Source organism: Mustela nigripes, chromosome 5, assembly GCF_022355385.1.
Source record: "Mustela nigripes isolate SB6536 chromosome 5, MUSNIG.SB6536, whole genome shotgun sequence".
NCBI classification, from domain to species: domain Eukaryota; kingdom Metazoa; phylum Chordata; class Mammalia; order Carnivora; family Mustelidae; genus Mustela; species Mustela nigripes.
This window is the reverse complement of record NC_081561.1, coordinates 127,640,275-127,655,498: the sequence shown is the minus strand read 5'-3', so window position 1 is coordinate 127,655,498 and position 15,224 is coordinate 127,640,275. Positions and strand designations below refer to the sequence as shown.

General features: G+C 38.7%; 1 protein-coding gene across 1 annotated transcript in view; it reads left to right on the top strand.

Moving 5' to 3' along the window:
• The window catches only part of AK9 (adenylate kinase 9), a 113,613-nt gene that overhangs the window by 80,702 nt on the left and 17,687 nt on the right, over positions 1-15,224 (top strand). Inside the window, exons 29-31 of the mRNA XM_059401588.1 lie at positions 9,951-10,157; positions 10,716-10,934; positions 14,026-14,239. Coding sequence (XP_059257571.1) covers positions 9,951-10,157; positions 10,716-10,934; positions 14,026-14,239 — 640 coding nt within the window. The remainder of the gene's footprint in view (positions 1-9,950; positions 10,158-10,715; positions 10,935-14,025; positions 14,240-15,224) is intronic.

Here is a 15,224-nt window from a genome sequence, read left to right as displayed (position 1 = left end):
TTTAGCCATTCTGACTGGTGTGAGGTGATATCGCATTGTGGTTTTGATTTGTATTTCCCTGATGCCTAGTGATATGGAGCACTTTTTCATGTCAAACCTGCTTTTTCTTAAGAGAATCCGTTTTCAGGATAAATTTTAGATGTTCTTAATTTATAGTTTTTCTATCTGATAATATTAGAGTGATGGGATTTTTTTTTACTAATTTTCATTCAAAAATTTGATATTCTATCTTATCAATTAAGTAGGTTTTTATGAGTTAGCTCTCCTAAGACTTACTCGTTGACAAAATTGGCTATATATCCCCACACAATTAATTTATACAAACTGACATTGGGAAGAAAGTTCTTGAAATTCTTAATGAATCAAAGATGAATACTGTGTATGAATTTTCTTAACTTCTTTGATGAGAATTTTATGGTATGTCCTGCTACTGCCTCAGACAAAGAAAAACTAAACACGTGTAACATCTCAAGGCTCACCCAATGAGATTGCATAGTCAGTTAATGGGACATCCTGACTCAAATCCATTCTGATTCTACATAGACCTTGGAACCTACTTTCAGGAACAGACCCTGAGGCCTTTTCACCATTTGCCTTTTGTACAGAATGTGCAGCTCCATGACTCACCTTGACATGACAACGAATTGGGAAACCATATGCTAATAAAGCCCTTCCCAGGTTTGTCTTCTCCTCCTTACCAAAAGTCATTGCCCTCACTGTCTGATATTTTTGCATCAGATAATACATTTTTAACGTTAGAAATTACTTCAGTCTGGGAGAGTGGGGGAAAGCTGCTCACATTAATTTTGTAGGAAAATGTCGCCATCTTGTGGAATTTTAGTCTCCAAGTGTGACTCAAGAATAATCTATAATTCAGCCGCTTTGTATAGAGATTTGGTTTCCATACTCTCCAGTTCCTCAGAGGCCTCCCTTCTACTCCTGGTCCTGGTCCTCGCTCCAGAATCCTGGCTTTCTTCCTGTTCACTGGCTCCTTCTCTGGTGCCTCAGTCTCTTTGACTGAATTGTGAGTAGCCATCCACAGGAAAAAGCCAGAAAGAGCCAGGACACGGAGTCAGACCGTAAATGAGCAGAATTGTGAGGGACCAACCATATCCAGGTGAATAGTTAATAAGAGATATATACCCTGAGTACTAAGGGTAATCCAAAGTCAGGGTCCGAATGAAGTTAAAACAAGGTTCAGAAGCAAGCACCAGGCCAAGACCATCCTTGAGGCCTTCTAGGGAGAAGATAAAATATATAAACCCAAAGGTCTATGTGCAGAGAGCTCTTTGGGAGGGAACGGAAGGCAAAGGTGTGTATAGGGTGTACAGTTTGGGGACTGAGTTGGGTCTTTTTTAAGATTTTATTTAAATTCCAGTTAGTTAACATACCGTATAGTATTAGTTTTAAGTGTACAGTATAGTGATTGAACCCTTGCACGCCACACCCAGAGCTCATGGCAAGTGCATTCCTTAATCCTCATCACCTGTTTCACACATTCCCGACCACCACCCCCTTCCCCGACCCCGACTCATCTCCCTTGGATTGAGTTTCAAGGTTTGAAAAACAAATGGTTTGGAATAGTGTCTCCAAACATCCACATTTAGAAGGTAACCAGGTATAGTAAGGGAATCTAGTATCTGCTTAACGTGCATCTGTATTGGGAAGCCTTAGAACTCCAACAAGTCTTGCACTTTCCTCTTTCCATTTCTTCCTATGTCATTCTTCCCTAGTTGTAAGCATTCTGAGTGTAATCTCCATCGCCCTCCTGGCATAAACTTCCACAAACCAGCCTTGCCCTTCCCTTCCCCTACTGAGAGAAAGTTACGAGAGCGCTTACTCCAAATCTAGTCCTATTTCTGTGAGATGGTGAGTTTTGTTTTCTGTTTATCCTCTTTATTTTCTCTTTTCCCTTTCCAGCCATCTCTGGGACTGTTTGAATGTACTTTAGAAACCCATTTTATTTATCTATTGGCTTTTAAGTTATACCTCTGTGTACTGTTTTATAGTGGTTGCTCTGTACACGCTTAGCTTTTCCCACTCTACTTTGAGTCAGTATCATTCCATGTAATTAATAGAAGTCCGTGACTACAGAAGTCCATTACATCCTACCCTGCTCCACTAACACCCTTTATGCTCTAGTTACTTGTTTTACAGCCAAATTTATCATAAACTCCATGAGAAAAAAATTGCAGTTTTTGTTTTAAACAGTCACATATATCTTAAAATTTTTAAGAGGAAAAATAAGTCTTTTACATTTATCCAGATACTTACCATTTCTGTAGCTCTTCATTCTGTGGTTGATGGGAACCAGAGGGATGAGAAGAATGTGGTCATTTGAATTGTTTTCTTGTATAATTTTTCTCGACTGTTTTCATGATTTTCTCTGTATCTTTGCTTTTCAATAGTTTGTGATATGCCTGCATGTCATTTTGTTCATTTTATCGAGTTTGGGTTTCACTAAGCTTCTTTAATCTATAAATGTATGTCTTTTGCTAAATTGGGAGAACTTTGGACATTATTTCTTCAAATATCTTTCCTGCTCTGTTTGCTCTCTGTCTCCTTCTGAAAATCAATTTCACATAGATCATCCACTATCGTTCCACATGATCTTGGGGCTATTAACTTTTTCAGTCTTTTTCTCTCTCTTCTTTTTTTTTTTTTTTTTTTTTTTTTTTAAAGATTTTATTTATTTATTTGACAGAGAGAAATCACAAGTAGATGGAGAAGCAGGCAGAGAGAGAGAGAGAGAGAGAGGGAAGCAGGCTCCCTGCTGAGCAGAAAGCCCGATGCGGGACTCGATCCCAGGACCCTGAGATCATGACCTGAGCCGAAGGCAGCGGCTTAACCCACTGAGCCACCCAGGCGCCCTCTCTCTTCTTTAACTTTGATAATTTCCTTTGATTTATTTTCAAGTTCACTGGTCCTTCCCCCTGTCATCTCCAGTCTGTTAAACCCATCTGTTATCTTATAATTTCAAATGCTATAATTCTTTTTTCTAAAATTTCCATTTGATTTGTTTTTGTATTTTTTATTTCCCTCCTGGGATTTCCTATCTATTCATGTATTTTCCTTTTCCTCATTAGTCATAGAGATAACAACTGCTCTAAAGTTCTTGTTTGGTAACTCTAATACCCAGAATGGGTATTTAATAATATCTTTTCTTATGAGAATGGGTCATGTCTCATAATCCTTTATATTTTGAATAATTTTGGATTATATCCTAGAATTATGAATGTTATGTTCTGGAGATTCTGAATTCTGTTATATACCTGGTGTTTTTGTTTCAGCAGGCAATTTACTTGGTAAGACCAAACCTGCAAAGTCTGTCATGTGGGCAGTGGTGGCAGTTCAATTGATACTGTTCCCAAACAGCCCATATGTGATTCAGAGACATGGACAGTCTTTACAAACTAAATATGTGGTTTCCTTACCTGGTTCTCTCAAATCTGAAGTTTACACTCACTCTCCAGTGCCCTGGTTGTGTCTCCTTCCCCTGGTTGCCCCAGCCGGAAAGCCACCAAGCTCCCTATCAGAGCTTTAGTCACCCTATGCCAGCACCACTGTAACAGAGGCTGCCCTCTTAGCAAATGCACAAAATTAGAGAACTCATCCTAAACCAAATGTTCCCTTCTAATTTTTACTGTTTCCAAAATCTGCCTTTGTTTACTCTTGAGTCCCTTAAATGAGTGAGATAAAGTGTCTGTGTGTGTGTGTGTGTGTGTGCGGGGGAGGTGTACTGTTCATGGTTTATGGTGGTTATCTATTAGAGACTAAATTAACTTATTCCTTCATACTGGAGGCAGGTCTCTGAGACCTAGAATTTTAGAATATGTATCAACTAACATAAGGCCTAAAAAGTGTAATACATCAGAAAAAGGAAAAAGCAACACGGTTTCAAAAGATCAAATTACCATTTATGAAAAAATAAAAATTTTTTTCTAAGAAGAATTAACCTGTGGATATTTTTAGGATATTAACCTTTAAAAAATTCAACATTGTATTTAAGGAACCAGCAAAAGAAATATAATAAGAAAAAAACAACATACATGTTGAAAAGTTCTGTAAGGATAGAACTCCTTATGTGCCTATAATTTGATTTATTTAAAAAGTCCAGGAAAGGGGCGCCTGGGTGGCTCAGTGGGTTAAGCCGCTGCCTTCGGCTCGGGTCATGATCTCAGGGTCCTGGGATCGAGCCCCGCATCGGACTCTCTGCTCAGCAGGGAGCCTGCTTCCTCCTCTCTCGCTGCCTGCCTCTCTGCCTGCTTGTGATCTCTCTCTATCAAATTAATAAATAAAATCTTTAAAAAATAAAAAAATAAAAAAATAAAAAGTCCAGGAAAGATAATTGCACAAAAATTATTTAAGGTGGCCACCACAGCTCTTTATTAACAATGACATTTGCCCCCATGAAGAAGAAAAGGAAAATAATTTCTAAAGTAATTAAATAATCCATCTTGAAGATAATAGGTGCCACAGAATGTTGGATGGTGCCCTCCCATCATTTGAAACAAGATCTATCCTGCCTGCCTCGTCTCATTCTCATAGCTCATTCAAATGGAAGCACAATACAACCTGCCCTGTTCAAATACCCAGAGCTTGCCGACCAATTAACCAACTTGGTCCTCCATTCATAAAAATCAATGAAAAACCAAGGATTACCATATACTTGAGAAAGATTATCAATACTAAGGAGCAACAAGATGAGCAAACAGAACAATTGAGCCTAAAATGAATAGGCAGTTCAGAAAATCTTACTAAACATTAAAAAAAAGTTTTCAATCTTTATCAGAAAATTCAAGAACTTTTATCCAGAAAACAAAAACAGGATGTTTTGAAAAATCAGAGAGAAAAAAGAGTTCATAGAAGCTAAAATATATAATGTAAATTAGTTGAAAATTGAATAAAAAGATTAGAAAAGTCAAAGTTTCTCAAATATAGAACAAAAATATAAGAGATAGAAAACATGAAAGAAAAAACTAGAGATATGTGGCATCAATCCAGGAGGATCAACATCCAATACACATTCCAAAAAAAAAAAAAAAAAATGAAAGGAGAGAAAATAAAAGAGGAAATAATCTTAAAAATATTGAAGGAAATGTTCAAAATATTGAAGAAAGCAGAGGATCTTCAAATTCAAAGGGCTCAATGAATATCCACTAGAACAAATTAAAAGAGATGTACATTAGCTACTTCCTCATGAAATTTAAGAGTGCTCATTATAAAGAGATTTTAAGCATTTCTAAAATGAAGAAAAGATACCTACAAAGGAATGTGGATAAGATTTGTGTTAGACTTCTCAACAAAGTACTGGAGACAAAGACAATGTTTTCAAAATTCTGAGTAAAAATTATTTTGGATTATTTATAATGTATGAGGATGAAATAGAAACACTTTTAGATATTTAAGTTCTTTGAAAATTAGACTTTTATATATTCTTTTTTCAAAAAGTAGCCAATTGATTTTGTGAATAATGGTTCTTCCATATAAAAAACAAGACAAAACCAGAAATATGAGTAGGTGAAAGACCAAAAAAAAACCATTAGCCACATACAGGGAAGATTAAAATGCATGATTTTGCATAATAAGAAAATACAGTGTTTGACCTTGATACTTCAGAGGATACACATTTGTTGATAGAGGGTTGTATCCCTGCTGTAGTGAATAAGGATTATGTAATTAAAATATGACTGGTGCTGTTTATAGGGTTTCAATTTTTAGAATCAATCAAACACTTTACTTTCAATTCTTAGAATCAATTTCTACATGAAATACTAAATACTAAGGTACAGTTACAGACAAATGTAAATGTAGACCTATTGGAGACAAAAATTTGGAAACTAAAGAGAGGGAAAAGTGAAAAGAAGGGTAAGGACATTCTCTTGAATTGTGGGGAATCAAAACACACATCTAAAAATGGTAACTCAGGGGCCCCTGGGTGGTTCAGTCAGTTAAGCGTCTGCCTTTGGCTCAGGTCTTGATCCTAGGGTCCTGGGATTGAGCAACACGTAGAGTCCATGAGCCCTTGCCCAGCTCTCTGCTCGGGGGGGGGGGGGGGGGGGGAGCTTCCTTCTCCCTGTCTCTCTTCCTGCAGCTCCCCTTGCTTGTGCTCTCTCTCTCTGTCAAATAAATAAATAAAATCTTTAAAAAATTAAAAATAAAAAAATAAATTTTTCAGCACTCAGTTATAAAATTATGGAACTAAAAATAAGACTAACACTGGGGAAGAGGCCGAAGAGAAGGAAAAGAAATGTAAGTTAGCTGATTCCTCATCCTCCCTAGTACAAGAGAGGAAACAAACATCACAGGTGTCCAAAAAGGCTACCTTCCACTATTTACTTTGTTAGTTCCTAAACTGGCTTCCGTAGAACAGCCAAAAAAGGGGCAGGGGGACTGACTCTTGGTATCAACGGAGGTCATAATCTTGGGGTCTTGAGATCAAGCCCCACATTGGGCTCCACGTGCTCAGCTCCGCCTAGATGCTGCTTAGAGTTTCTCTCTCCATCTGCCGCTCCCTCCCACTCCATGCACTTGATTCACTCTCTCTCTCTCAAATAAATAAGCGAATCTTAAAAAAAAAAAAAAAAAAAGCAAAGAAAACATTTTTTAAATGCAAGAATGGCTAAATGAGAATAATGAGATGTGTGTTTTCATATGGAAGGAAATTTAAATGCACTGCTAAATTGTCTTTTTTAAAAAACAAGTTGTACAATATAGAATGATCCCATTTATTTGTAAAATATGATTTTGTGTGTGGAGTGTCTGGAGTTGTAAACATCTAAAAGGATCTTAACCAAATTGTTAACCAAATTTTTTTCTAGGTAGAAAAGTGGAAATAGAGATGGGAGTGTGAAGGGAATTTTTTTTTACCCTATATAATACTGTATAACTCTATCCTTTTAGCAAAAATGAATCTATTTTTATTTTTTCATATTTAAAATTTTTTTTTTTTATTTTAGAGAGAAATGTTGGGGAGGGAGAGGGAGAGAATTTCCAGCAAATTCCACACTGAGTGCAGAGCCTGACTTGGGACTCAATCCCATGGCCCTGAGATCATGACCTGAGCTGAAATCAAGTGTTGGGTGCTGGGGGCACCTGGGTGGCTGGGTCGGTTAAGTGTCTGCCTTCAGCTAAGGTCATGATACCAGGGTCCTGGGATGGAGCTCCACCTCAGGCTCCTTGCTCAGTGGAGAGCCTGCTACTCCCTCTCCCCCTGCCTGCTACTCTGCCTACTTAAACTCTCTCTCTCTATCACTCTGTCAAATAAATAAGTAAAATCTTTAAAAAGAAAAAAAAAAGAGTTGGGTGCTCAACAAATTGAGCCACCCAGGGCACCCGAAAATGAATTTTTTTTAAAGATTTTATTTTATTTTATTTGACAGACAGAGATCACAAGTAGGCAGAGAAACAGGCAGAGAGAGAGGAGGAAGCAGGCTCCCTGCTGAACAGAGAGCCTGATGTGGGACTCGATCCCAGGACCCTGAGATCATGACCTGAGCTGAAGGCAGAGGCTTTAACCCACTGAGCCACCCAGGTGACCCCAAAAATGAATTTTTAAACTGATATGGTTTTTTTAATTAACAAAAAATTGGAAGAGATATTAAGTAGAACCAAGAGAGGAGGTACAAGTTCATTTAGAACTGAGATGCCCCTAGTTTGTAGTGTGGATTCATCCCACCGTACTTCCAATGATACTTCTGTACTTCCTTAGAAAATCAAATCTCAGGATTTTTTTTTTTTTTTTTTTGGTCAAAGTATAAGGAAAAGGGTAAGAGAACCAAGTGGCTTCAAAATTCAAATTAAAAAAAAGAACAAGAACTGAAAAGCACCGCCCTATAGCCAAACTCCTGTTGGAGAGAGAGGAGCCTGGGCACGGAGCAGGAAGGGACATTATCTTCTCATCTTACTCCTTGTACCTGCCAGGCCAAGTCCCATCTCTAGATGCTTTTTAAAGGAACCAGGGTCTAATCATAGAAAGATTAGGAAACAGGGAGCTGAGCCCCAGATTGCAGGCAAGAGATAAGTACTGGAAAGTACAGTCTAAGGCAATTTTTAGGATTATGGTCCTCGGATACTGGGTGAGCAATGATGCAGAGCAAGGAATGAAGAGACCTTCTAGGCAGTGCTCCAAGTGATACAAGGAATACTTCAGGGAGAAGAGTGTGGAGTCCGTGCAGGAGGATAAATATTAAAGCCTATACAGCACCACTTAGTGCCAATAACCTGCTGTGGCCTTTAAGAATCATTTGTGTATTATTCTTCTTTCTTCAGATCCGCTATAAACCCTAAAGGGCACATACTGTTCTGTTAGTACAGTGCTTTATACAAAGTAACAAATAATAGCGATGATGCCACAATAATAGCATTAATAGCTATCATTTCATGGTTCCTATCTGCCCAAGACTTCTCTAAGGGAAGGGCTTTGCATGTATTAAATAATTTAATGCTCCCACCATCCCTGTGGGATAGGTACTTTTATTATTCCTATTTTACCGGTGAGGAAACTGATCTTGTCCGAGCTAACACAGCTAGTGCATGGTTTATTCTCTTTGAATTTTATTAAATGCTGTAATTGAAGGCTATTGAGGACTTGGTTTTCATGGATGGAGTGAGAGGGTATTATGCTAAGTGAAATAAGTCAGTCAGAGAAAGATAAATACCATAAGAGTTCACTCACATGGAATTCAAGAAACAAAACAAACAAGCAAAGAAAAAAAAAGAGACAAATCAAGAAAGAGACTCTTGTGCTTTTCGACTTCCATGGCGGTAGTGAGAGGCGCCCTATCCACCCACCTGCAACGGATGGTCCTGTGGAACCACTCCAGCTTCCTGATGGAGAGGAGCAAGCAGACACACAGCGCCCAGCCCAATAACCTGAAGGTTCACAACTCCTTCCACCAAACGGCCTGCTTCACTGTGAAGCCACCCGCCCACTGCAAAAAGCTGACGATGGGGGGCGCCTGGGTGTCTCAGTGGGTTAAAGCCTCTGCCTTTGGCTCAGGTCATGATCTCAGGTCATGATCACACGGTCCTGGGATCGAGCTCCGCATCGGGCTCTCTGCTCAGCAGGGAGTCTGCTTCCCCCTCTCTCTTCTGCCTGCCCCTCTGCCTACTTGTGATCTCTCTCTATTTCTCTCTTTCTCTGTCAATTAAATAAATAAAATATTAAAAAAAAAAAAAAAGCTGACGATGGTGGTCAGGAAGCAGAGATCTGGCCAGTGAAAATGCACCACCATGAGCTAGAACATGTGGGCCACCATCAGCAGCATCAGGCACGTGCCACAAGAACTAAGGACCACCCCGACGCGCACGTGGCTGCCATTTGCAGAGCCGGTGCCATCCTGAGCACCAGAAGCCTGTGAAGGGGAAGAGGAAGCCAGTGCCCCACCACGAACTCCTGAGCCCCCCACCTCGACAGCAGTGACGCTATCAACCACGGGGGGGCGGTGGGGGGGCGAGGGGAAGAAGAAGAAAAACCAGACTCTTGATTATAGAGAACAAATGGATGGTTACCAGTTTGGGAGGTGGGGGGAGGGGTGGGCTCATCAGATGATGGGGGCTAAGGAGCACACCTGTGATGAACACCAGGTGATGTATGGAATTATTGAATTACTGTATTGTACACCGGAACCTCATATAACCTATGTAAATTAACTGGAATTAAGATAAAAACTCTAAACAAACAAACGCAACTTTATTACAGCCCATAGACATAAGTAACATTTATTATCTTGCTTATGTATTTACTACGGGATCAGTATGGTGTCGGAGTCTTGAAAGGATTAAATTTCTGGGTGCCAGATATTTAATGTTTTACTGTGTCACTAAAGGAATGTTGTCATGTCATACCAACCAACAGCCAGTGACACAGAATATTCCAAAGGATTAGTTAGCAGAGTCATTTGTTGTGTGTTTTATATATGTATAAAAGAGAACATGTCCTTCCTTAGGTTGGCAAAGAAGATGAAGATTTCAGTGAAGAAGAGCCTGAAGAAGATGAAGATGATATTGAGAACATCCTGGAAGATGAATTTCCAAAAGACGAGGAAGTGATAAGTGAGGAAGACGAAGAACAGGAGGTCGAGGCACTTGAGCGCCTGCGAGGCGAACTGGGAGAAAAATTTGAAGCAGATATGAGTAATTTACAAGCAGTCCAGGTTATTACTCTTCCTTCACTGTTCACAATCCAAAATGTAACATTTGAGAATGGAACAAATATTTGGTTTATGTCTTGGTTTCTTTTTGACATTTTGAAAGAAATGTGTGTTTTAGGGTTTGCTTCCCTTTTGCCAGCACCCCTTGCAATTATGAAAACAAATTAATAAATCAAGGGCAACATGGAAGCCACATAGAGTCAAAAGTCTTAGCTGCCGGGAACCTGGGTGACTCAATCATTAAGCGTCTGCCTTCAGCTCAGATCATGATCCCAGGGTCCTGGGATGGAGCCCTGCATAGGGCTGCCTACTCAGCCTGCTTCTCCCTCTCCTACTCCCCCTGCTTGTGTTCTCTCTTTCTCTCTCTCTCTGTCAAATAAATAAATAAAATCTTATTTTATTTAGCTGCCAATATGTAGCCACTTAGAAACTGAAAAGTATTTGTTTTTTTGGTTTTGTTTTTTTTTTTGACTGAAGCTTTCTGTCACCAGCAACGTCTATGTGCTGTGACTGGACTTCATCCCATTAAAAATATTTGATTATATTACTTTTTTTCATCAGGATGAATTTGAGAAACTTTTGATACCAATAATTCTCATCAATGGAGCTAGGAAAATCCACATTGTACAGTATAATATGAATACGAAACTGCAACCACTGGTGGAGAATCGTGAGAGCATTTTTGAAAAATGTTATCCAATAACATCACACCTTGCCCAGAAAATGCTCAGCTATACCTATAAGTATATAAGCGCATTTGGCTACTGGGACCCTGTAAAGGTAATGCAGCAAATGCGCCTAAAAGCCATGTTCTTTCTTTTATATTTTTAAGTATGTCTAAGAAGAAGAAGACAGAGGACAGTTTCAAAAGCATTATACAGTACTCTTACCTTGCTATAAAAATATGTGGTTGTTTTATCTTTCTGAAGTGTGGAATGTGATCAAAGGGTTTAATTTATTCCATCTACTTCTGTAGAGATAACACAATTCCAACTTGGTTTTAACTTTGTAGCTGAAGATGGGTAGTAGAAATATTTTCAAATTACACATCTAAAGGGCTGAGCCCTGATACTAATTTGCCACCTAATTTTAGGTAAGTAATTTAATCTCTTTGATTCTTTACTGGACCCAGAGTTTCAGGCCCTGTACAAAGACCTAGTTCTATTCTAAGACCCTGCTTGGCTCCTTACCTTTAAGATGAAAGAATCATGCCACAAGGCCACTGTGATCAAATACATGATTATAAAGTCCTCTGGAAAGTGTGAGACACAACACAAAATGTGGCATTGATGTTCATAACAAGCATTTCTAAGGACCATATTTTTATACAATGCAGACAAACAGATTTAATCCAGGTAGAATTCAATAACCTCGAACATGGGATGATTTTCAACAAATCTCAACCAAGAATATGCTAGTCACCGATCTAGTCCCTGGGAATACTATAGTGAACAAAATGGACAATGTTTCTTTTGTCTTCCAGTTTATATTCTAGTTGGATTGGGAGGGAGGATAGGCAATAAATAATTAAACAAACAAGTATGTTCTTGAGAGATAATATTAAGTGTTATAAGGACAATCAAAAAACGTCATGTGATAGTGACCCCATGTACCTTTTTATTTCCATCAATGATATAGCACAGTGGAAAAGATTATGGCCTCTGGAGCCAGACTGCCTAGGTTCAAAACCACTACTTATTAGATGAGTGACCTTGGACAAAATTACTTAACCTCTCAGAGTCATTTCACTTGCATAATGGGAATAAGAAGAGTCCCTACCTTACAATATTGTTACAATGATTAATTGAGTTAATTATTGTAAAGTGCTTACAACAGTGTTTGGCTTTTTGTAAGTGCTCAGTAAAACTTACAGCTGTTATTAATATGTATTACTGGTATTGGTCGCGGATAAAAAGTATTTTGGAAGATGGGATCCAAAATGGAGCCTTGTGCATTTACTTGAAACCTCCTTCTTGGTTGATATTGACACAATCAATTTCAGTTCTACTTAATTGTGCCATCTTCTTTATCTTAGCCGTAGGATGTCAAGAGAAACATTTTCAAATATCATGCTGGAATATAGTGCCCTCCATAGAGAATTAGATAGAGTTAAGTGTGTATTAGAATCACCTAGAAAGCTTTTGAAAGATAGTCATGCCCTTCTCTCTGAGACAAGAAAGAAAGGGGAGGAAGAAGACAAAGTCAGAACCATATTTAGGGAGAAAGGACTTATGTCCAAACGTAACAGGACCACACAAAAATGCCTTGTGGAGAAAGGAGCACATGGTCCTAAGAAGGGTTTAAGCATTTAAATAAGCATTTTTCAGGGCTTTTTGAATCTTTTTGGGTGCCTGACAGGTTTTTTTTTTTTTTTAAGATTTTATTTATTTGGAGGAGAGAGAGAGAGAGAGCATGAGGGGTGGGGAAGGGCAGAGAGAGGAAGAAACAGACCTGATGTGGGGCTTGATCCCAGGACCCCGAGATCATGACCTAAGCTCAAGTCAGCCCCTTAACTAACTGAGCCAAGTTTGATATTTCTGATTTGATGACACTATGTGTAATCTGACCTACAGAGGAGAAAGGATACATGCTAGGTATTTTGAGTAACAACAGAAACTACCGTAAGGACTCTCAGTTTGAGAATTTAAAATGGAATCATTAGACTTTCAGCTTTTTTTTGCTTTAACCAAATACAGGACATACAGCAGACATGCCCATGCCACCCCTGTGTTTCTTCATATACCTAGCATTTACTCCAGCACAAAAATGTTGATGTAGGCAATACCATTGACCTGTGACAACTGTCTTGGTGTAGCTCTGGTAAAGGAGCAATGTTGAAATATACTGCTTCACACCTCCTTTGTCAAGTATGGGCTGATACTTGGCCATCTGATGCTCTAAAAAAAAAAAAAGATATCCAAACCTAAGATCAATCAATTACCCAGTTCTCATCTTGACCTAATGCAAATATGAGACCATTCCTCCCACTCCATTCCACACCTAGACCTTAAACAGCCTTTTAGGTATTTTTTTCCCTTTTTGACTACTCTTGATGTTTATGTGAGTGGGATTTGCCTATATAAAATGTGGATAAGAAGCCTGTGGGATCTGTCCTGCCAGTACTCCCCTAAAGATAACCCAGGACCCTGCCTGTAGTAGTGTACTCAGGTTGCCAGAACAAAGTACCACAGACACGGTGGTTCAAACAACAGAAATTTATTTTCTCACAGTTCTAAGGCTGGAAATCCACGATCTAGGTGTCATCAGGGACAGTTTTCTGGTGAGACCTCTCTTCCTGGCTTGCAGATGATCACTTTCTCACTATGTCCACACATGACCTTTCCTCCATGCTTATGCACTCCTGGTGTCTCTTCCTCTTCATATAAGGACACCAGTCTTACTGGATAGGGCCCCACTCTTATGATCTCAACCTTATTACCTCTTTAAGGGCCCTATCTCCAAACCCAGTCACTTTGGGGATTAGGGCTTCAGCCTATGGAGTGGAGGGAATACATTTCCATCCATAACACCCCCTTAGGAACGGACCTGTCTGTGAGGTTAAACTGGCGCATGAATATACACTTTCCAGTCTTTGACAAAAACACACTAAATACATTATAAAGGAAGTAAGAGAACTAAAATTGTCATAAGCTGAAAGCTAGTTGAGATTTCATCAACAGCATGTGGGTGTAAAATAGTTTATTCTTTATTTATAAAGAATAAGTAAAGTCTTTACTAATAATATTTGGCTACAATTAGTTTTCTTACGTAGCGTAAGAAAGATTTTATTTTACAAATTTGTTCAAATGTATTTGGGGGAAATGCTGAATAACTTAAACCTGAATTTAATTCAATTGTGTACATACTGCAGCTAAGCGAAGGAGAGACCATCAAATCAGTTGAAACTTCAGAGAATCCAGTCCATGCTGTAATCCATCGTCAGTATATTTATTTTTTATCTAGTAAGGAAACTAAAGAAAAATTTATGAAGAACCCAATCAAATATATCCGCCAACCCAAACCTAAGCCTGCTGTGCCCATTAGGATTATGATTCTGGGACCTCCAAAATCTGGGAAAACTACAGGTAAGGGTGTGTTTTTGCCTCTGTTTTTGTTGTTGTTTTAATCCCACTGTAGTTATCGTACAGTGTTCTTATTCACTTCAAGTGTACGATACAGTGATTCAGCAATTCCATGCATTACTCAGTGCTCATCAAGATAAATTTATTCTTAGTCCCCTTCACCTGTTTCACCTGCCGCCCACCCCCCCAAACTTTCCTCTGGAAGCCATCTGTTCTCTATACTTAAGAGTGTGTTTTTTGGTTTATGTCCTTTTTTCTTTTTTTCTTTTGTTTGTTTTGTTTCTTAAATTCCACATATGAGTGAAATCATGTAGTATTTGTCTTTTTCTGACTGGCTTATTTTGCTTAGCATTATACTCTGCAGATCCATCCATGTTGTTACAAATGGCAAGATGTTGTCCCTTTTTATGACTGGGTAATATTCCTGTGTGTGTGTGTGTGTGTGTACACCACCTCTTCTTTAACCATTCATCTATCAATCGCTTCTCAGGCTTTTGGCTAAGATCAAGTGTATCTATTCATCTATCAATGAATACTTAGGCTGCTTCCATAACATGGCTATTTTAAATAATGCTGCAATAAACATAGGGGTGCATGTATCCTTTTGAATTAGAGTTTTGTATTTTGGGGATAAAGATTCATGAGTGCAATTCCTGGATCGTGGGTAGTTCTATTTTTAATTTTTTGAGGAACCTCCATACTGTCTTCCACAGTGGCTGCACCAGTTTACATTCCCACCAATAGAGCACAAGCGTTCCATTTCTCCACATTCTTGCCAAGACTGCCTCTTGTGTCTATTTTAACCATTCTGACTGGTGTAAAATAATATCCCATTGTGGTCTTTGACTTGCATTACTTGATGAGTAATGTTAAGCATCTTTTCATGTGTCTTTTGGTCATTTTTACATCTTCTTTGGAGAAATGTCGGTTCATGTTTCCTGCCCATTTCTTAATTGGATTATTTGTTTTTTGAGTTTGGAATTGTATA